At 42.3% G+C, this 24,305-nt stretch overlaps 1 protein-coding gene and 1 non-coding gene across 2 annotated transcripts; both read left to right on the top strand.

The window, feature by feature from the left end:
* The first annotated feature begins 804 nt into the window (after window positions 1–804).
* Window positions 805–10,414, top strand: LOC120020630 (monocarboxylate transporter 2-like). The gene is made up of 4 exons (XM_038964343.1): window positions 805–1,021; window positions 3,995–4,138; window positions 5,770–6,612; window positions 10,146–10,414. The coding sequence occupies exons 1-4, from the start codon at window positions 805–807 to the stop codon at window positions 10,412–10,414; spliced, it is 1,473 nt and encodes a 490-aa protein (XP_038820271.1).
* Window positions 10,415–23,957: 13,543 nt separating this feature from the next.
* Window positions 23,958–24,012, top strand: LOC120028351. The gene has a single exon (XR_005473435.1). It is a non-coding gene; the product is annotated as a U7 small nuclear RNA (small nuclear RNA).
* The last annotated feature ends 293 nt before the right edge of the window (window positions 24,013–24,305 follow it).

Raw genomic sequence — 24,305 nt, forward strand, 5'->3', positions numbered from 1 at the left:
CCAATAGGGGCAAATGAGGTACACATGTCTAAAGTCGACTGAAAAATCAAATCGATGTTTCAGAAACTTTGTGCGTGAACTGGGAGTTTAAGTTCTTCGCTATTCGTCACCAAGGTAAGATCGTTTTATTTTTTTGTCTTGCATCCAATGTATAATATTTTGACGCGCTTCAAATTTCTGTTGTGTGTATGTATTCCAAGTCGGATATCCACGTGTACAAACCACAGTTGAGTCTTAGTTTGCTGAAGGTAGCACAAATCATCATTAGGCTACTTCTGAAATTACATTCTTAGAACCTAAACTAAAGTGCCCTCGTTCGTTTACGTGCTGCGGTGTGCGTCTCATCATCAGGTAGACTGATGCAACTTCCATATCCCTCTGAGACACGAAAAAAACAAGTTTGGGATTTTTTTCACATAACATAAGTGTCGGAGGTGGAAAAAAAGTTAACAAATATTTGTATATATTTTATTGTAAGTGCAAAATTGGCCTCTTTAGTGGTCATTATGACGTAAATATAGCTAAATTAATATTTCAGTCAATGGGTAGTGCAGATGAAAAACAACTACAGAGGATATTTCTTGATAAACTCGTATTTAGGTCTTATTTAGTGTCAACAAAAATTATTACACAGTCCTGACACCCTGAGTCAAACAATTGGTTTGGGTAAATAAAGTGATGATTTGATTGACTGCTCTCTGTGGTGATTCATCTGCTTTCTAAAAAAAAGGTACGTTCAAGATTATGTTTTTGCTTTCATGAAACACTTAGATCATCATCCTCCTCCCTTCTATCAACAGAAACATGTCCCCTGCACCAGCATCTGTTCTGCGGGACACCCCTCCGGACGGGGGCTGGGGCTGGGCTGTGGTGTTTGGGGCCTTCATCTCTATCGGCTTCTCGTATGCCTTCCCCAAAGCCCTCACGGTCTTCTTCAAAGACATCCAGCTGATCTTCGGTGCCTCCTACAGCCAGATTGCATGGATTTCTTCCATCATGCTTGCAGCAATGTATGCCGGTGGTGAGTAGACATGCATGTAGCCAAGCAGCTCTGAGTCAGCATTGAGTCAATTATGACCACAATGCACAGCTTATGTATTAAGGGATGCATGGCTTGTATGGAGCATTTTAGTTGTTTGTTTTGTCATCCCTAAAATGTAGGCCTATATCTTCCATGTGAGGACTCATTGTAATAGCTGTAACTGATCAAGAGTAATGAGTATTGCTGTGTTCAAATTATTATGAATGCCTAAATATTAAAGTCTTTGTGCAGTTGTCTCCTCTAAAATCATATCTATTATTCAGGGATAATAACATCTGTTTGTAGTTTATTTAGTAAGTTTACTAGTTGAAGAAAATACTGTAGTAGGCTATTTAAGATAAAAGACAAGCAATTGTAAGTAACCTAACCTACTTAATCATGTTGATAGAATAAACACCTTGTTGCCTCTTACTTTAGTACACTGATCTTTGACAGCAACCTCTTTCATCTTGGAAAACTGTAAATGTAATATATTGAGTAAAACTAACTGCTAAACCAGTGGCTGCGTCTTGCTGCCTATTGTTAGGCTTCATATGGAAGGGTTAGAAATGGGTTGTTCATGTGCTTTTGCATCTGACACAAATTTGGATGTTTAAACAAACCCACTCTTTGACTTATCATTGGGGCCGTGCAGCGGCAGGTGATTCACCCTGGGGCACGTTCAGTAGGCCATCATGGAGTGATCCAGGTCACAAATGTCTGGACTGTCAGTTGCAAATGTTATTTATTTTGTCTATCCTTGCTCTGTTTGCATGAACATTTGTATATTCATAATTGTCAGTCTGTGGCTCAAGTGTAAGGATGTTTTATAATGCACCTTCAATGACTCATTAGATGACACTGAGATATTATAACAGAATGATCCAATTGAAGTTGGAGGTAAATCCATCAGTGGCTGCAAGGTTAAAAGACGACAGGGCGCCTGACTCACCTGCATTCACCAGCATAGAGAATTCTGTGAAATATTCCCACGCACAGTGGCAGAGGCACATGTCTTTATCATATTGTCCTTGACTCGGCTTTTGCAATGTCACACAGTGGAAAAAAGACAGGGGGAATATATCAGACATGGGTTCAGTACATTTGGGCCTCACAACAAGTCCCTATGGGACAAACGTGACAACATTTCAGGGGACCTATGACTTAGGGAGCCAGAGTGATAAAGTTCTAATGGGTGAGGAAATTGTGATGATGTCTGGGATGCCACCCCAAAGTGACACAGTCACTAGGAAGACAGGGTCTGTATGTACACCTAGTCTCTATATCCACACAGGGTTTACTAGGCTGAATTCATCTGTTCAAGCAATGGCTAAGGTCACTGTTAGTGTAACGGATGTGAAATGGCTAGCTAGTTAGCGGGTACGCGCTACTAGCGTTTCAATCAGTTACGTCACTTGCTCTGAAACCTAGAAGTAGTGTTGCACCTTGCTCTGCAAGGGCCGCGGCTTTTGTGGAGCGATGGGTAACGACGCTTCGTGGGTGTCAGTTGTTGATGTGTGCAGAGGGTCCCTGGTTCGAGCCCGGGTATGGGCGAGGGGACGGACTAAAGTTATACTGTTACATTGGTGCCGTGACCCGGATCACTGGTTGCTGCGGAAAAGGAGGAGGTTGAAAGGGGGGTGAGTGTAACGGATGTGAAATGGCTAGCTAGTTAGCGGGTACGCGCTACTAGCGTTTCAATCAGTTACGTCACTTGCTCTGAAACCTAGAAGTAGTGTTGCACCTTGCTCTGCAAGGGCCGTGGCTTTTGTGGAGCGATGGGTAACGACGCTTCGTGGGTGTCAGTTGTTGATGTGTGCAGAGGGTCCCTGGTTCGAGCCCGGGTATGGGCGAGGGGACGGACTAAAGTTATACTGTTACATTAGGATGACATGTTTTTATGTAATAGCTAATCCAGAGATTTCTTCTGTATCGTGTAGATAGGTACATATGAAAGTGTATCTTTTTATCTATAGATTCAGCTGTAGTAAAAAAAAAAAAATGTTTACGCTGTAATGACTAAACATAGCATTTTGGATAAAAGACTAGATATGGAGAAAGAGTACCTCTGGAGGTGATTATAAGCAGATTTGATAAAAAAACTAAACAGAAATAAAATGAGGATGCTAGTTATTATTTGAACACGTGCAGTGTACAGCTGCTTTTATATGCAGTATAACACCAAGGTCATTGTCATAATGTCTAATTGACGAGTGAAATGATTTGTTTTTTCACATTTAGCTCGTCCTTTTGATGTGCATAAGTCCTGATCAATGTAGAACGATTTAAAATGTGTTTTTTAATGTATGAAATCAATTTTGGACAATGGATTCAGCTGTATGCCAAAACTGTAATCTTCTTATTGTTTACTAGTTATTTTCAATTATCACCCGCCTTGCAGTATCATTCCAGCACTGACTAGAAAGGCAGCATGTTGAGATTTCAATATTCGTGTCAGCCTACATATTTTTTTGATTGATGCTCCCTCATTTGTTTTTGTTAAATGAATTGAAGGGAATGATTTAGTGACTATTTAAATCCTCTGGTTTTAGCAGGGAACAGAAGTGGGTGTTAGGTTGTATGATGCTAAAGGACTGTTGTACATATTCTCTGTGGCAGGGTTTTGAATGAAGGATAAAGAGAGACAGAATATAGAAGGCTATTTAATGATTGATCACACTTTTCTGTGGGAACATTATCAGGAGAAATGCAAATTAGGCACTGGTCTGCTTTGCTTATGTAGGTAAGATAACTATTTAGAACATCAGCCATCTATTCACGCCCGACAAGTTACTTTGTGTGGATATTTGAACAGCAGTGCATTAGGGGTAACGTAAGATCAAGGGTTAGGTTTCGGGAGGGATCTATCAGTCCGATGTCAACTGCCTATCTATTATCTCAATGCTGCATGAACCTAAGACGAACACTTTCTCTCCCCTTTTCATCTCTCCTCTCTCACTTTTTTCTTTGCAGGACCTATCAGCAGTATTCTGGTCAATCGCTATGGAAGCCGGCCTGTGGTCATAGCTGGTGGAGTGATGTGTGGCGTTGGTATGGTTTCTGCTTCTTTTGGCAATACCATTACGCATTTGTACATATGCGTAGGAGTCATTGGAGGTATGGTACCCACTCATACCATACATTTGATTGACATGGCTTGTTTTGTGATTGATGTGTATATTATGTGTGGGCCAACAGAAACAGAAATCACTTGTTTTTAATGCCATTAAAGTTGACTAATGAGAGATACTAATAGTTTCTGTAGGCCTAATCCATAAGCTTACTATTTGCTCTAAATGTGAAAACCTAAGCAATTGAATTATTGGTTCTATTGAAGATACTGTAGTGGATTCATTATACATAAAACACAACTTTAGATATAGGCCTCAGAGTTTTCTTCAGGAAAGACATCTGGGACGATGGCTGGACTCGTTGGAGGTTGTGTATGTGAAGTAAAGTGTGAGTGAACTAGTCTCCTGACAGGGTCTTAGACTTGTTTACCCCCCCGCTAGACCAACCCTCTTCCATCTCTCAACCAGCCCTGGTGGTGCTCCTCTAGGGGTGCGTATCCTCCCTGGGTGGCCCAGGTCTCCCTGGCTTGGCTGGCATACAGTCTGTTTGGGCCCAGGGAGTCTCTCAGCCTCTGGGCTTGGGCCGGAGCACTGTGAGGACAGCACAGGTGTAATTAAGATGGTGTCATTCCGGTTTCCAGAGAGCATGGTCTACCAGGACCCCTGTTCTTTCCCGTAGGCTCCAGTCCTGGTCCCCTCACGGGAGTCGCCGCCATCCTCCACCCAACGAGACTCATTAGCCAGCGCCAGACCCGCAGGCCTGGAAGATTAATAGAGGGAGGAGGTGGCTATAGCTATAGGGCCTTGTGTTGTGTTCTAATCTCTCTGCATCCCCTCTGCCCTGGCCCGGTGAGATGCGCTAGCTAGGCTAACACACACATCCCTTTCTCACATACATCTTACCAGTCCGTTGAAAGCTACCACAAACACCCTGTGAGTTTAGATGGTAGTTGAGATACAGAACTCCTTGTAAATGCAGCTACCATTTAAATGGAATTGATTTTCTTAGTTTGTACCCTCTAAAAGAGACAAATAATAAATCAAATGAGTATTAATTTCTAATCAGTGTACTTTAATGAGGCTCCTAATTCAATCAAGTTGAGACAGCAATAATTGTTGACCACCTCTTTAGACAATGGAGGTGAAAACTAATCAAAATCTGTGTTGGCATTATGCCATTTTAATCCAGGAGGAATGCATACTATATTTTTTTATCTGTAAATTTCGTAAAATAAGGCTTTGGAAATTGTGTAGCTCAGTGGGCATTAGTGTGGGAGCAGCAGACATTTAGCAAATGTTAGAATGATGGAATGGGTCAGTCGAGGTCGCTACCTGGAGCTCTACATCTTAAAGTGAAGACTCATTTAGAGAATAAGATGCTCATTTACAGGCTGAAATGCTACTAAATTGGATTTTTGGGAAAGGAGGTGGTAGTGAATGGACTACCCGGAGCCTGTAATGTATTGCCATTTAAATGGAGAAATCATTTCTGAAATTATTCCTGCTTTCCTTAATGAGATTTTAGTAGGCAATGTTCAATGAGATGGAACCTTAATGTGCACAAAGTAGAATTGGTCTTAATTTAATCCTGCAGTACCAGGCGTTTATGTCAAGGTTTTAGCCTCTGAAAATGGAACTTGTGAACGTGACTGCTCTCCTCTCTTGTATTTCCCGCAGGATTTGGTCTCTCTTTTAACCTCCAGCCATCCGTCACCATCATTGGGAAGTACTTCCAAGTCAAGAGGCCGTTAGCCAATGGGTTGGCCATGGCAGGAAGTCCAGTCTTCCTCTGTACCTTAGCACCTATCAACCAGTTCCTGTTTAACCAATTTGGCTGGAGGGGCAGTTTCTTCATCCTGGGAGCTCTGCTGCTCAACTGCTGTGTTGCCGGCTCTCTCATGAGGCCCATTGGTCCAAAGCCAACTGGAGACCAACTCACGCAGACAAACGGAACCCCAAAGAAACCTACCACTGACCGGTCTGAGGCCCAGGTGAATGGACACAACACACAGTTGGAGAAAGGCTGTTTGGACAACTTCAACAAGTTACTGGACCTCTCGCTCTTCAAACACAGGGGCTTTCTGATCTACATCGTAGGGAACGCGGTGATGTTCTTTGGTTTCTTCGCCCCTGTAGTGTTCCTGGCCCCTTACGCCCTGAGCCATGGCTTCGACGAGTATTCCTCCGCCTTCCTCTTGTCCATCATGGGCTTCGTAGACATGTTTGCCAGGCCGTTGACAGGGCTGATGGCTAACACTAAATGGATCAGGCCCAGGATACAGTACTTCTTCAGCTTTGCCATCATCTATAATGGTTTATGCCACCTGCTGTGTCCCTTGGCCAGTGGGTACGGGGGGCTGGCGGCCTACTCAGTGTTCTTTGGCATAGCATTTGGAATGGTGTGTGCCCTGCTGTTTGAGACGCTCATGGACCTGGTGGGGCCTCAGCGGTTCTCCAGTGCAGTGGGACTGGCCACCATCATAGAGTGCTGCCCCGTGCTCCTGGGACCACCTATTGGAGGTAAGCCTACACACTGCACACAGCACACAATCCCCCTCTCTCTCAAGTTAATACACAACCATACAGCTCTTAGACAACTAATGCTATGACACTTTTAGACAAACCTACTCCCTATTGACAAAGGACAAGCACTATTTCCCCTTTAGTCAACAAACACTCTCCCTCCATTTCCCCCAAGACCACCTCTCCATGGTCATTCAATACATGGCTGACAGTATCCCAGTGTTACGCATGCACTTGAGAGAACCTTTATTGTCAGAGTATAGGAAAAGTCCTACTTTAGAATAACTTTGGTAAATAAAGCAGAAAATGGATTTGGAGCAGAGAAAACCCGCCAGTCAGTTGTTCCCGTCTTTCTCACTCTGCTCCTCGGTCACGGCCGTGCGCTGCATGCTGCATGGTGCGGGAGTGGAGCCCAACTACTTTCCAGGGTGTCATTATTGTAAGACATTCCAGTAGAATTGGATTATCATCGGTGAGCAGGGCGGCCTGGAGCGCACTGCCTGCCCAGAGAAAAGCAGTAATTGGTCACGGTTATGTACTGTTGTAAATAAGCCGGGCCGCTCTGGCTTTCAGGGCACGCCCGCTAGAGGATTCGTCCTCTACACAAATGATGGAACATTTTTCGGAGCTAAGAAGCCGTAAGGGTAATGAAGGTCTCTCTGTGACTCTTTCTCTCAGTCTATTTTCCCCTTCTCTCTTTACCGGGTCCCCTCGGTCTAGAATAGACCTACTGCCACTGGCTGCAAACACAAGCTTAGAGAGTTTCAGTTATTGGAGTTACGGAAAACTTTGACCATTGCGATGTTACCAACTTCATTTGATTAGCTGATAATACAAGTCAAATCATTGACCCTAACCCCAAATCATAATTAGCGTGCACAATCTGGTACACTTTACTATTAAAACGATGGCATAAAGCTCTCTCGGAATTTAAGGTTTAAGATGAGAAAGACCTTTCCCAATAATAGCTTACTACTGATGAAATTAACATCAGGAGTCATTGTGCAAGGTTATTCCAAGACGGGTCTTCTTTTTTTAAACCACAAGCAGTGAGTTTTAGAGGACCTTTTTCCTTTCATGTTTTTTTGAGTGTGTAATCAAAAAGGTTATGTTTCCCGCCCATATTTCCCTGAGATTACTAGGGATAGCACACATGTAGAAAACTCTGTCTCCTACAGCCCACTTTCATTTTGGTCTTATTTGGCACAGAGGAGAACTAACAATGCTAACATTCTCTGCTCAGCCCAAGCTGTTAAATAACACATTTCCATGGAAGTGAACTTGCTTAGTCTTTGAACCACCTGTGGGCTTTCTCTGACAGAATACAAATGTTCTCCTCAGAGTGCTGCTAGAGCCCATCTCATTTCACAGTCTCTGAAATGGCAGACAGACACAAACGGTGGAGTGAAAAAGGAGGGAGAACGGGCTCTGTCAGAACACACTTCTCTTCTCCATACAAACTGGTTGTCTGTGTAGTCTGTCTGGTAGAAGTAGGATCACGTTTGTTGGCATTCCTATGCTTCTCTCTCCTCTGCAGAGTTTTAATGAGGTGTAAATGTATAGTCCTCCTGGTTGTTTTATGCGACCCTGTTCTGAGGTGCTCATTTAATGGGGGGTAAATAAGCGCCTCCCTGCACGTTGAGCGTTCTTCTCCAGAGGGCAGAGTCTCTACATTTCCCCTTACAAGTCTCCTCATTACAGCCAGCCTCGTCATGCCGCGCCATGCCTCCTCCCAAACCTGGGGGTCAGCCTAATTAGGAGAAAGTGAGGTAATTGGTGTAATTAGCCTTTTGCTTTCGGTGTTTAATGAATCTCAGTTCAGACTTCACTCATTAGAGGCCCGTACCTGGACCATAATGAAGCTATGAATACATTTAAAAAAGAGGTGACTCTGCCAGATGGACTTAATTACCATTCAGCCAATCAAGGGTTGCCTTAATGAGGGTGATGGTCATCTGCACACACCCACAGGATAGAACGCCATTAATCAGACCATGTCCCTGTTGCTGCTTTGTACTGGACCACGGGCAAAGTGACCTCCACACACACACACACACACACACACACACACACACACAACACACACACACACACACACACACACACACACACACACACACACACACACACACACACACACACACACACACACACACACACAGACACAGACACAGACACAGACACAGACACACACAGACACACAGACAGAGTGAGAGAGACAAGCTCATGCCTCCATCATCAACTTAATTGAAAATTGACTCATTAAGACCTGTCTTTTAATTGGTTTACCTAACCTGAAAACTGCCCTTCTATTTAACAACCTAACTCTGTGTTTATGTATAGTGGGGTGTTGTGTTGATTGTGTCTCCCAGATGATTCAATAATGCCAAACTGAGTAATTGACCATTAGTAACTGATGTTTGCGGGAAATGAGTCCATTACAGATAAACACCTCAATATAAGTTTGAAATATAGAGAGCAATCAAAGGCCCTGTCTCATTGCACAAACAAGGGGACGTTACATAAGATACATAAAAGGGATGTGGTTAAATCATGTAGTGTCGCTTTGCTGTGGGTGTTCGAGTGCTTGGAACTACAAGTTTCTTTCTGCATTTTTATAAAAATGGTGTTATTGACATAGCCTTGTTCTGTTTTATATTCTCTACCTATATAATTCATGTTGTTAAGTTTGAAAGAATACAAGATAAAAATAGCTGAAACCATTCAAACCAATGAGGGTTCGAACTTTAAAGCCAATTATCTCAGAATCCTCTTTTTACAGATAGAACCTTCTAGTTCCAAGCTCTTGTCTTATACTTTCTAAAGTTATTCATTGTGAATGAGTCAATGACCATCAACTGAGCAGACAATAGCTTGGGAAAGTACACTGTTGTCACAGTTGATCTTCCCTTCGTTAATCCATTTAGTGGTTCCTACAAACATCTGACTTGCATGATCCTGCAAATTGTTATACAGTATGCACAGACGGATGGACAGACAGTTGATTAGATGTTCACTGTGGAGGCTGAGTGAGTTGGGGAGGACTGCAGATCGATCCAGGGGGAGGTTCAAGAAGCTTATGGCTCCAATCGGATATAAACTCCATTTGTCACTTTCCTCTGAAGCGGGCTAGATTTTGATCGTTTTCAGAATCGACATGGCCACATTCCTGATTTGTTCTGGTGCAGCAGCCAAAATTGCCTTCCCTGAGAGCCGTGGCAAGCAAGGTCGGGTGTAATGGCTCCATGTCATGTCTCCAGTAGGATCTTTTACTCTACAGAACAGAGTTTGAAAAGCACATCTAAACCATACCCATGTTACACCTCCTGATTCACCTCGTGGAGAGAGATGGGGAAAGGCTTACCTTAACCCATAACAACCTGTTGATAGGAATATACTATAAGCAGGGGGGATTTTGTGGGCATCTTGTCTAACTATCCTTCCTATAACTGAACTTTTTATCTGATAGGGGGGGAAACTTAGCTACTTTATGTAACCTTCAGTAACATCTCCCCTCTCCTCCCCTTCAGGAGCCTTGGTGGACACCTTTGGTGACTACACGTACCTGTACCTCATGTGTGGAGCGGTGATGGTGTTCGCAGGACTCTTCCTCTTTGTTATGAACGTCTACAACTACAGGATGCTGGAGCGGGAGAGGCGGCAGGAGGAGGGACAGGTAGAGGAGGGCTGTGAGAGCCAGGACCAGGAGCAGGGGCTGGGGCTGAGGGAGAGGGGAGAGCCCTCCTCAGAGGAGCAAGGAGAGGCAGGGAAGGAGGCTAAGAAGCAACAAATCCCCTAGGGAGACGAATCAGAAACGGAAGAGACTAAATTAAGCCATGCATGATAACACTGTTTACAAGTACACTCTCATATATTGATGCCAGTATATCAGTATATAGGCCTACCCAATACTGTATATAGCCCACCCCCACACACATACACACAAACATACACACAGTACTACTAACCTTGGAGGGGGACACTCCTGAAGTTTTTACTCTTATGTTGTTTTTCCCCATGTAGCAGTTTCCCCCCCATGCTGACAAAGGCTGTTTGGAAAGAAGTACTTCTGACTGTATGAGATCAAATAGCAGTGTAATCCTTTCTGGGCCTTTATTTATTTATTTGAGCTGCCAGGTGTGCCACTTCCCGCTAGTATCGCAGTCCCAGCTAGTATCATTTTTTTTTTGTGCTCAGTAAATTCTCCTGGCCCTAGGTATACCGTATAAGTTAAAACCACCTAAAAATTATATTTACATTTATATTGAGTGTTATTCTGTGAATTTTGACAGTTAAATTCATACGTTATATCAATCATGAAACTGAACACACGTTTGCAGTTGAGATGTGTGTCACGTACATGCTGAGGTTGTAATATTTCAGCCTTGAGGTAGTCATGAACATTTTACTCTTCCACCTGTATTGATGTTTCAATGAGTGGATGAAGAATGCCACATGTTTTTACATGCACTGTTACAGACATAATGATGTCATTTTATATTCTTGTTCAGGATCCATTTATATTTGAATATGACCAAAATATATGTCTGCTTTTACATTTTCACATATAGATCATAGAATGAATGCACAAACAGTTTCAGCTGTTATGAAGTCTATGATGACAACCATGTAATTCATTTCTAGATAGGTTGCAACTTTGCATTAGTGTTTTTTGAAAGATGCGTTTATTGTTTTAAGATACTGATGGGAACTCACTTTTTTAAATGCTCTATTTGAAGAACTCTATTTGAAGTAAATATGATTGTTGAGTAGAGTGCTCAGCAATAAATGACATCATTATCATTCAGTATTTGCATATAATTATTTCATAAAGAAATGATATCAATTACAATTCACCAGATGTGAATACCCTGTCATTCACCTGTGTCTACTCATGTAGCTATTGAAATGGGTAAGATTATTGTTTCTTGTAATTTTACCATCACAATTCAGCTAAGGCAAAACCATGTCTGTGTGTTCTATTTCTTATCAGCATGTTAACATTGGGAGAGGAAAATGACAGTCAACATGGCACACAACATGGTGTCAAAGCCAGATTTACAATGCAGCCATGACTGTTTGTAGCTGTGTCCAATTTTTCACGCCAATTAGAACGCTGTGTAACAAGTTTGAAAATGTCAGCGCTAAGGGTGTGACTAGCTAATGAATCAAGGCCCCGATGTTCCAGGCTATGCACTCTGAGCCGCATGCAGTCTGAAACACTCAACAAATCACTACGCCAATAAGTTAGAACACACACCAGCCCACTGAGCCCATTCCAAGGTCCTGGGACATGACAAGGTGGTGGATGCCCCAGAGACCGGGGGATGGTCGCTGAGGCTGAGGATCTTATTATTATTATTATATTTGATTTCACCCCGTTCCCTCCACCCTGTTGACCCCCTACCCAACCCCCATCTACACCCTGTGTGTTCCCATAATGCCCCTTTATGCTTTTCCTCAGAACAACTTCCTGGTCTCTGGTGTGTCCACAGGGGTGGTTGAGTGACCAACCTCTCCACAGAACTTTGAGGTCATGTTGACACAACCTGGTCTCCGAGCATTTTGTATTATAAATCCGAGAGACTCCATTTAGTATGATTTGTTACGTTTCATATGTTATGTATACATTTGTGCATGTCCATCACCCATTTCATATGATATGTTATGAATTACCATTTGCAAAACGTATGATATGTTACGAATTCTGGCTAGGTGGCTAACACTAGATAGCTGGCTAACGTTATTTAGGCTAGGAGTTAAAGTTAAGTTTAGGAATTAGGTTAATAAAGGGTTAAGGTTAAGGGAAGGGTTATTTAACATGCAAAGTAGCTAAAAAGTAGTAAGTAGTTGAAATGTTGCTAATTAGCTAAAATGCTAAAGTTGTCCATGATAAGATTCATACTCGCAACCTTTGAGTTGCTAAAAATTCATGTTATATGCCTACCCATCCACCCTGATCAACCACCCTACATTTGTTTATTCATTAAGTAACCATCTGTCTTATGTAACCATACCAAATGTAACATACAGTGCATTTGGAAAACCCCTTGACTTTTCCCACATTTTGTTACTTTACAGCCTTATTCTAAAATGGATTACATTGTTTTACCCCATGACAAAGCAAAAACATTTTTTTTTAAACATTTTTGCAAATGTATTAAAAATCTAAAACTGAAATATCACATTTACATAAGTATTCAGACCCTTTACTCAGTACTTCATTGAAGCACCTTTGGCAGCGATTACAGCCTCAAGTCTTCCTGGGTATGACGCTACAAGATTGACACACCTGTATTTGGGGGGCTCCCAGGTGGCACAGCGGTCTAAGGCACTGCATCTCAGTGCTAGAGGCATCACTACAGACACCCTGGTTCAGATCCAGATTCTACATTGTAGAATAATAGTGAAGAAGTCGAAACTATGAAAGCTGTCATCAAGGCAAAGGGTGGCTACTTTGAAGAATCTCAAATATAAAATATTTTTTGATTTGTTTAACACTTTTTTGGTTACTACGTGATTCCATGTGTTATTTCATAGTTTTGATGTCTTCATTATTATTCTACAATGTAGAAAATAGTAAAAATTAAGAAAAATCCTTGAGTGAGTAGGTGTGTCCAAACTTTTGACTGGTACTGTACATGCTTCTCTTATGAAATTAGGATATAAGACACTGATTGGCAGGCCACATGGACATGTCAGTTCTAGTTAAGAACTAAGATACAATATGGAAATTAAAGACTCACTCTTTGTTAAGATAGTATCATTTTTAACTCAGATGAAAAGCCTAACGTAATAAGATGGATATACTGTTTGTTTAATGGGTGTTTTTCTTGACCTTGCTAATGCAGGTCTATAGTGTGTTTCAATTTAGAGTTGGCATGCACAAGAAACACAGTCAGGGCCGTGGTGAGATGGAGAGATATAGTCCCTCAGGGCTCAAAGAGCACCACCATCTATCAGCAGTAGACATTGAATGGGTTGTGTTTCTCTGAGCTTCACAGATTAGATAGGCATAGATGTTGTGCAAGCAGAACAGAGGCTACCAGTATGCTTATCTTGCTTCTGCTACTGTTGTAGGATCAAGCATAGCACACTGACACAACTCTGGGGAAACCTTCTGTCTTTCTATCTATCTGTCTTTGGAGATGACGTGTTCTAGTTATTAGTTTAGAGAGAACATCCCTGTACTCTGGAGTATAATGTCAGACCTGTACTATTTCCACACTAAGCAGCCCAGCAAGCCTTCAGTATGTGTTGTAGATGGGATGTTTGGTAATGTGTGATTCCCCATTGGAGTGTTCTCTGCGTATTTGTATTATTAACCATATGAAAGTGAGGTTCATCAAAGGTGGGTTAGGTTTGACAAACTTTTTTTTAACCCTCATACTACTGACGGGGGTCATTTTAACCCTCATACTACCGACGGGGGTCATTTTAACCCTCATACTACCGACTGGAGTCATTTTAACCCCAGAGACACATTTTCTATCATAGCCCAAAGGTGTTTTTTTTCTATGCTTCAAATTTTCATGACTTTGTCAATAAACTTGTTCTTAACAATTCTAAATCATTGTTTAGTGTTTCTGTATCAATATGGACTTCATTTTTTTTTCTAAACTAAAAATGTAAACACTGAACCAACCTTTATTTTCATATATGTTTCTCTGGAGACATAATAGCAAGTTATCCATACCACCAGAGGGTGGAGGGGGACCTGTCTCAGTGATTTTGACCAGATAGACAGATTATCTGCCGAGATATAGCTGTACCACGTATCAAATGACTGTGTACAAAACCAAAATTGCCTTATTTTTGTGCATATATAAATCTGCTAATGGTATACAACATATGCCAATTGTATAAATACTTGATAGAACTGCAATACAGAACTTAGATACACTCTGAATGTACACAGAGAGATGTATTGCTATGTTTTCTCCAAAAAGTAGTTATTCTAGGGCAAATCTAAAAAAGTATATATTTGAATCCAGATATTCTCTGGAGATGTACTGTTACGTTATACATATCCTCAGAAGGTGGAGGAGGACCTGTTGGAGTGATCATGGCCTGATAGACAGATCACCTGCAGAGATGGAGCACCTTATGGGCTCGCATATAGTTATAACTGGTTATAATGAGGTATGACTGTATTGGTGTGTATTTTGCCAAAAAATTGTTATTCTATGGAAAATTTTATATTAATACCAGAATTCCTATAATATCCTCCAATATTCTACATGTGCAACTTGTTATGGTATTTGCGTTGCTATAACATTTGGTTTGAAGTGACTTTGAGGATTTGGGCTAACTTTTTAAAGCCTCCTGCAATAGGCCCTACCACTCCCATTGTTTCACTAGCAGTAATGCTGATGCTAGCTGTAGGGTAAGTGAATAAATTAAACTAAGCCATAGTTTTGGTCATTGTCTCTCAGGATCAATGGATAAATAACTTTTTGTCACTAAAATTCAGTATATTAAAATGTTTTATGATATTACAATCAAATGATGGTAAATCTGCTTTTTAGTACTTGTGGATTGAACACATTTTTTTAAGGAAACATTTGTATTTAACTGTAATTTTGCTAAATGAATAATCTGTTTTGGTTATTTTCTATTTCATATAACATTATTTAAATGTATAATGATGTTTTGCTTTTTCCAATAGTTTCTTCTTGGGATCAAAATGACCTCAGATGGTGATCCATGCATGTAAAATATGTGACACGGATTGGCAGATCACAGTAGAATGTCAATTATAGTTAAGAACTAAGATACAATAGTCAAATTAAAGACAGTCTTCGTTAAGAAAGTGTAATTGCTACAGCAGGTGAAAAGCCTAACATGAAATAAGATGGATATACTGTTAGTTGAATGGGTGTTTTTCTTGACCCTTGACACCTGGTAATGCAGGTCTATGCTGTGTACAAGATAATGCCCATCTGATGAATTTAGAGTTGGCTTGCACAAGAAACACAGTCAGGGCCGTGGTGAGATGGAGAGATATAGTCCCTCAGGGCTCAAAGAGCACCACCATCTATCAGCAGTAGAAATTGAATGGGTTGTGTTTCTCTGAGCTTCACAGATTAGATAGGCATAGATGTTGTGCAAGCAGAACAGAGGCTACCAGTATGCTTATCTTGCTTCTGCTACTGTTGTAGGATCAAGCATAGCACACTGACACAACTCTGGGGAAACCTTCTGTCTTTCTATCTATCTGTCTTTGGAGATGACGTGTTCTAGTTATTAGTTTAGAGAGAACATCCCTGTACTCTGGAGTATAATGTCAGACCTGTACTATTTCCACACTAAGCAGCCCAGGGAGAATTCATTATGTATTGTAGATGGGATGTTTGGTAATGTGTGATTCCCATTGGAGTGTTCTCTGCGTATTTGTATTATTAACCATATGAAAGTGAGGTTCATCAAAGGCGGCTTAGGTTTGACAAACTGCTTTGTTAAATGTCAGAATGTGTCCCCATGTGTACGGTTTGACATCATGCAAGAAATGCCAGATTAGATTGCTTTACAGTACAGAGTGGGAGGGTGGGCAATTTACACTAGAGCTAGCTAATATATTCAGATTTTATTCCTTTTGAGAGGCTGTTTTTTTCAGTTGAACGTAGGACAGAAGAATTTCCTATGATTGAAGACAATATAAATATTGACCAGTTTAAACATTACCGCAAGGGGTTTTATTCTGACCAAAATTAAGTTGTTTAACAGTTGGGCCTGTTGTACTATCTTTATATGTGTGACTTTTGTATATTGTTTATATGAGAGATGGTATATACAGCAGGGTTTACTTTTTCCCTTATTGTGGAGTGTGGCCATAATCTATCCCTCCCCTTCTCTCCTCTCTCTTCCCAGTACCTTCATGGAGCAGATCCTATTTCACACTTTCCCCTGTTAGGAATCCTGCAGTGATGGATCCTGGGTCATTTCGGTCTTCTTTGCACAATTCACCTCTCTCTCCATGTTGTCCATCCCCCCAGTAGACCTTCCTTAATGCATTATCTATTCACACCAACATTTGACATTGCCTTTTCTGCACAGCCCTCCTTAGAATAAAAATAAGCACCAGTTTCTCACTGTTCAGCAGTCAGCCACATTGAGATAGACGGAGGGAGGGTAGGAGAGAGAGAGACCGCGAGAGAGAGGGAGAGGGGCAGTAAAGGAGGGGAGGTGCAGAGAAAAGGTGGGGTAGAAAAGCGAAGGAGAAATAGAGGGTTGGAAAAAGAGTGGGAGCAGTAGAGAGTAAGAGAGACAGGGGAGAGTTCACGGCTAGAGGAGGTATTGAAACACTATTTCATTAGTCACTCTCTCTGTCCCATCCATGGACCAGGGGAGGTAGTGAAAGTAATTTAACGTACATCTATAATTAATTTGCTCTCTTTGGGCTGTTGCTTGTGATTGGTCTGTGCGGCTGAGCTTGATCGGGTGATGGAGTGTGTTTATTATGTGTGTGTGAAGGAGCTGGCGTGGCGGGGCACAGGGCCACTGACACTGTAATGCTGTAGCCATCACTACAGCACCCACACGTGCATGCATGCACAGACATGCACAGACATGCACAGACATGCACAGACATGCACAGACATGCACAGACATGCACACACACGTAGCTTCCTGAAGGCAGAGATGGGAGTCACAGCACGTAGAACAGCCTGAGGCCAATGTTCTACCACTATGTGTCCCACTATTGTCACATTTTGTGTCTCACTATTGTCCCACTATGTGTCCCACTATTGTCCCATTATGTGTCCCACTATTGTCCCATTATGTGTCCCACTATTGTCCCATTATGTGTCCCACTATTGTCCCATTATGTGTCCCACTATTGTCACATTGTGTCCCACTATTGTCACATTATTGTCCCATTATGTGTCCCACTATTGTCCCATTATGTGTCCCACTATGTGTCCCACTGTTGTCCCACTATTATCCCACTGTGTCCCTCTATTGTCCCACTATTGTCCCACTGTGTGTCCCACTATTGTCCCACTATTGTCCCACTATGTGTCTCACTATTTCTTTCCCTTTCTCTCTTCTCTCTCTTTCTTTCTCTCTCTTCCTCCCTCAATGTGAGCACACACTTTTGCTGCTTCTCTACATCCCCTGTACCGCCCCCTATAGCCCCTCTGCAGAGGTGCCGATGCCTTCCCCCCCCTCATTTCTCATACTACTTTCCTCTCCTATCTCTGACAGAAACTCACTTAATGGTCTTCAGAAATGTATTTCTTACCCAGAGTCCTTTTCACAAACACAGTTCAAACCAAACTGCCCTCAGTGCTGGTTCCTTTTGAAACTCCCTGCTCTTTGAATCCTGTCTTTTTGAAGAGAATACCCTCTGCATCTCTTTCTCAGAAACCCAGGCTCACACACGTACGCACGCACGCACGCACGCTCTCACACTCAATCTCTCTTTCCCTCTCTCTTTTTCGCTCTTTCTTTCTTCCTCTCTCTTCTCTTCCTCTTCATCTCTCCACTGAATGTGATTAAGGCTTTGTAAGCAGATGTGGAGTGGGTCAGTAGGTGCTTGGACTTTGCCAGGAAGTTGCTCACATGTCTGGTTTTAATGGGCAGCATATGGAGTGGATGACTGATGAGTGGTGTATCGTGATGACAGGTGCTGAGTCATCTGTCGCACTGAGCCCCAGTGCACAACAGGCCAAATCAAAGGACACCTTCAACCCCCTCACACACACACGCACACACACAGCACACACACGCACACAGCGCACACACAGCGCACACACACAGCACACACACTCTGAAGCCTTACAGGTTGACCACACATTGCACAGCACCAGGTGCCTCAGTTTCACACTCTTTACTTTGCTATTTTGGATTCTCTCATCTCCTCAGCTTGCCTTGTGTCTACACACACCCACTCAGTCACACAATATAGAAAACATCTTGTTCTTTAGTAGGAAGTAATTCTGTTTTTGAGCAACATGAGACATATGGCTTAGGATTTAATGTTCTTCATGTTAATTTAATGTTCTTCTCTGGTTAATAATGAGAGGGGGAATAACTATAAACTGGCCTCCGGATTGCTTATTCAAGAGCAGCCTGTACATTTATTTACCTTGCCTGAGGCAGAAAAAAATCTATTTGCTTCCACTTATGCAGGGAAGATAGTGTTCTTTGGTCATGTTTATTCATTCTATTGGTTGGGGAACTATAACCTACTGCACATAGTGATAAGATAACCTTTCTCCATCCATCTCACATGTGCTCGACAAACACAAACAGTCTGTACCCCTCCTATCAAAGTAGTATCTCTGTGCTGGGGGTCAATCCAGCTAATTTATACTGAGGAAATTTTTTTGTGTAATTGGGCCTTTTGAGGTAACAACCTTGCAACCCCCCCCCCCCCCTATAAATTGGAGATGAGAGATCTAGTCGACGCAGGGCCCAAATGTATTGCTATTCCATGGCAACTGCCTCCCGCAATAAGGTCGCGGAGGAGGTGTTTAATTAGTCCAGCATGGCCGTCCCAGAGGAGGGGCTTTTTATTACCTCAATATGTCATAGGAATGCATCAGCAACCAACATGCCAACTGCCGAAGAGAGACAGCGAGAGAGAGAGAAAGAGAGCTAGAGCGCGAGAGAGAGAGGAAGATACAAAGAGAGAGAGAGAGACAGAGAGAGAGAGAGTGAAAGAGAGTGAAAGAGATTGAGGAAGCGAGAGAGAGAGGAAGATACAGAGGGAGAGAGAGACAGAGCGAGAGAGAGTGAAAGAGAGTGAAAGAGATTGAGGAAGCGAGAGAGAGAGGAAGTTTCAAAGAGGGAGAGAGAGACAGAGAGAGAGAGAAAGAGAGAGTGAAAGAGAGTGAACGAGATTGAGGAAGCGAGAGAGAGAGGAAGATACAAAGAGGGAGAGAGAGACAGAGAGAGAGAGAGTGAAAGAGAGTGAAAGAGATTGAAGAAGCGAGAGAGAGAGGAAGATACAAAGAGGGAGAGAGGGGGGGGGGGTGGCGTGGGGGTGGGCGGTTGGGAGAAAGAGAGGAACAGAGAAAGGGAATTGGAGAGAAGGAAAGAACTATGTAGTGTAGCTTCTTGCTGTCTAATCACTGAGTTGAGCATTAATTTCACTCATTAATGGTTGGTGTTTTTTGGAGATGGGTGGCCAACTGATCTTTGGGCCACTGGCCAGCAGAAATGAATGGCATCTGTTCAGTCCTGCCTGTGTGAACGTGGTGCCAATCGGACATGTCTCTTCTTCACAGTAGAATGTTTTTGTTGTCAGCCCTGGCCCTGTGTTCAGTAACATACCTATATTAATGAGCCTGTCCAGGCCCCTAACTGTTACTATTATAGCTCAGTGCCCCTGACACACTCTGAGCACTAACACCTGCAGGTGGCTTCTTCACTGCCTGTCTAAAACAGAACTGAACTGATCTGGAGGGCTGGTTTTTGAGAGAAGAGCTGTGTGACAGGTGCACATGTCCGATTTCTAGCTATCCCAAGGTCACTAAACATGTCAGTATTCTGAATAAGTCACAGGCAGTGGAGGTGGGCTAATGTCTACCTACAGTGGTGGTGTAAACTCTGGGCTATGATCTGGGTGACACACATAGCACACACGCACGTAGGGAGAAAGTGATTGATTAGGTTTTTAAAAGTCTGATGTGGACCCACGGCCAGTAATTGGCACAGTGCTTTGTTTTTTTTGTATTCCTCCACGGCTTGATCTATGTCCCCTCTCACATTCAGAATGATTTAAGAAAGCAATTTGAGAGCTCAAGTAGCTGCGGGGTGGGAGAGCAACAGGCAGAGTTGTTCTGTGATTTTCTCAGACACTAGAGGTCAGTGTTGCTCCACTGTTGAAGTTTCAGGGCAGCGTTATCTGAACTGTTTAAATTCTCATCTGACTGTTGCCCAGTAACTAAGCACTGCGGTTGAGGCTGATTGAGCCAGGGCTGATGGCAGTCTGACAGTCTCTGGTCACTCCCTGGTCAAAGCTGAGGTTAGACCAGCTGGAGGGCTTGATAAACTGGGAGACTGGAGCGGTTATCTTCAGATACATTATGTCATGCATAATCTGATTCATCAACTACGTATTTAGTGATAATAAAATATGATTGTTTTTTTGTATTACAATACATAATGAAATGTTTGATAAAGGATCAATAAATAGATTGAATGTGTGTGGACTGAAGAATATCTACTACAAAGGCTAAGTAGGCTTGTGTGAAAAGTGATGCTAAAGAACACTAAGAGAATCATATTCAGGGATTTTTTTTTTTTACACTTTATGTTTATTTTATAAAATTGAACATTTATTTAACTAGGCAAGTCAGTTAAGAACAAATTCTTTTTTACAATGACGGCCTACCCCAGCCAAACCCGGATGACACTGGGCCAATTGTGCACCTCCGTATGGGACTCCCAATCCCGGCCGGGTATGATACAACCTGGAATCAAACCAGGGACTGTAGTGATGCCTCTTGCACTGAGATGCAGTGCCATAGACCGCTGTGCCACTCGGGAGCCCAATGGAATATGAAGGGGCGAGGGGTTGATATGTGTCAATAGGATTTTGACATGGTGTAAAAATGAAGAAACAAACACACATGAAATTATGAATTAATGTTGTGCTGTAAATTCCCCCCTCCTCCCTCATCCTCTGTATTGATTGCTGGACGTGTTGTTGTTAACATTTAGATTTGATTACTGCTGACATGCAGGCCAGGGCTGAAACACAGGCTGGTAATGACTGGATGCGCCCTGCATATTAAATATAGAATGGATCCTGCAGGAGTAATTAATATCGCACTGTGGTTATGGATTTCCTGGCAGAAACTGACAATCAGATTTGCATGGCTAGAAAGTTCCTTACATGGTTAAATGAATCCTTACTTCCTCCTCTCTCTGTTTGATGGGTTTCTGACTCGGTCACAGTTGTCTTTGGGGTCTCAAGCTAAAACTAGGTGTTGAAATTTTAGTTTTTTCCCCTTTTCACAGTTAAGAGGAAGGCATTCTGGTCATTTCACAGTTGTGGCTGGGAATAGTGGAGGCATGCATGTGGGACATTGGGTCTGTAGTGTTGTTGATACCCTTGACACAGGGCTTTTCTTTCGCTTTACGGCATGGTGCCTGTGCTTAAGTGTGAAGCTCTTGCTTTTTACAGGTCCTGGTGTTTCTTGTTGCGTGCCATGGCCCTGTTAGAATATTCCAGGCCATTCTGTGTGGCTCTGGAGGGAATCATTCTTCTGTACCTCATGTTCCATTTGACACTGGATTGTGTTCCTCCTCTTCTATCACCTCAGCTCTCCAGAGATTCCATTGTGGTTTGTCAAAAATCATTCCACTTTAAAAGGTGTCAGTTTAGTTGCAGATTATAATGCAGTCAAGATGTTGGAGAGGATATTGACCTTGTGGTTAACATGACTATGACATGACCACTTATTTTATCATAATACTGTATATTGCTATATTTCAGTAATTTCAGTATCATCGCTGTCTTTGACCGCTTGTTATTATATTAAACCTGTTATTACCTAGTTATACATCAAACATCTTGGAAGGACATTTAGTTTGTAAGAAATCCTCAATATAGTCCTTAGAATAATGTCATAAATAATGCTCTTTTCTGTAAATAAGTGCTTCGAAAAATATAGCTACCACAGTACCTCTGAAAAGTGTTCTTGGTGTTGAAAACATGCCCTTGCATCATCTCTCCTGCATAATAATCCCTCTCTGAAATAACATTTAAACCCTTATGCGTGAAATATCAGGTGTTTGTGTCCATAGCTCCTGTAATGCATCTTTGTCCTTTTTTTGCCCCTGCAGATGAGATGACTGATTCCCCTGCATCTGGGTTCTTCTCGCAGTCTGTGTCATTTCCAGGCCAGCGCTCCCCTGGGAGACCCCCCTGCCCCGGGTCTGACACACATAACACATTGGCTCTGTCACCACTGCTTATTTTAGAATGGCCTCTTTGGCTGCATGCGAGAAGTTGAACTTCATGTAAATCATATTAATACATTTGCCCGAAAGTTGCTCTAAGGATTTGGGCATGCTCTGGTGAGAGACTGACAGTAATGCTTATGTTCTGCAGGGGCTACATCCACAGTCTGCTGGCTCTGCTGTTTGTGTTGGAGAGAAATGGATATAAAGGGGGTCACTATCAATTCTGAAAGATCACAGAGAATATTTGCTGCAGGACATTGGAACAAAGCTGTAGTGTAGGGTTTACAAGGTTATTTATCAGGGTGTGTGTGTGTCTGTGCATGCGCGTGTAAGAACATATTTTGGTGATGTTCAGTTACCCACAAGAAACAAAAACAGGGATTGTATTTGTTCCATTTAACTCCTGCTGCTTGCTCAATAGCTCTCTCCACTGTCTTCATGTCCTCCATTTCAGCCAACACCTGGGTCCCCATCACAAAAACAGAGAGGGAGGGGAAAATGGACGGAGAAAGCGAGGGATCAAGAGAGAGGATGAGTGAGTGAAAGAGAGAGAACGAGACAGGGAAGAGGCAGAGAAAGAAAGAGAGATAAATAAACAAAGAGCGAGCGGGAGGAAGAGATAGAGATGATAGATGAGATGATGAAAAATAAAATCCTTTGTCTTCACGTTAAGCACAGCTCAGTAGCTGGGCCAGCCATTGATTAGAGTGTGAGGTAATGTTAATGTGATCAATATGTGCCGAGCTGATAAGGATGTTCACAGAAAGTGAGGCTGTCATCTTCCTCCCTCACCTCGCCTGGCCTCGCCACGGAGCCAAGGAGGGGGAAGTAGAGGAAGAAGAGAAGAGGTGGATGAAGGGAGAAGAGGAGGAGAGGAGGAGAGGAGGAGACTGGTCTATCTTTATCTCCACCATGAGCTAATTGCTCCAAGAGATCAAAGAGCCTCATCGTTAGGAAGGTACTGGATAGAGAGTAGAATGATGATGTCACTTGCTTATGTAACCCTCTCACCACGACTCCAATAGATCAGCACAAGGAGAGGGAGAGGTTTTGGATGGTTGAGGGGCAGCTTTTGGAGAACTGTGGGGAATCTTTGATGGTTGGTGGCCTGGTGGTTGGGAGCTTGGCCCGGTGGCCGATAGGTCGCTGGTTCGGATCCCCGTTTTGACTTGGTGGGAGAACCCTTTGGCGAGAATGCCAAGAGTGTGCAAAGCTGTCATCAAGGCAAAGGGTTGCAAAGGGTGGCTATGTAGTAATCAATATGTTTTTGGTTACTACATGATTCCATATGTGTTATTTCATAGTTTTGATGTCTTCACTATTATTCTACAATGTAGAAAATAGTAAAAATAAAGAAAAACTCTGGAATGAGTAGGTGTTCTAAAACTTTTGACCGGCAGTGTACCTACCTACACTTTATAGAAAATTTGCTCTTTTAGTATTTCTCCAGCTGGTTTCCTGAAAAAGAAAGCCTCCACTTCTATGACAAAGATAATAAAACACTGTAGTAAATACTATAGTAATGTCTGCAAAAACACTACAGTAAATACTACAGTATACTACAGTCTGCAAAAACACTACAGTAAATACTACAGTATACTACAGTCTGCAAAAACACTACAGTAAATACTACAGTATACTATAATCTGCAAAAATACTACATTAATTATTATAGCACATACTACAGTCCGCAAAAACACTACAGTGAATACTACAATAAAGGCTGAAAAAACACTACAGTGAATACTATAGTATTTATACCATATTAT

The sequence above is a fragment of the Salvelinus namaycush genome, chromosome 2, assembly GCF_016432855.1.
Source record: "Salvelinus namaycush isolate Seneca chromosome 2, SaNama_1.0, whole genome shotgun sequence".
In the NCBI taxonomy this organism is placed as follows: Eukaryota; Metazoa; Chordata; class Actinopteri; order Salmoniformes; family Salmonidae; genus Salvelinus; species Salvelinus namaycush.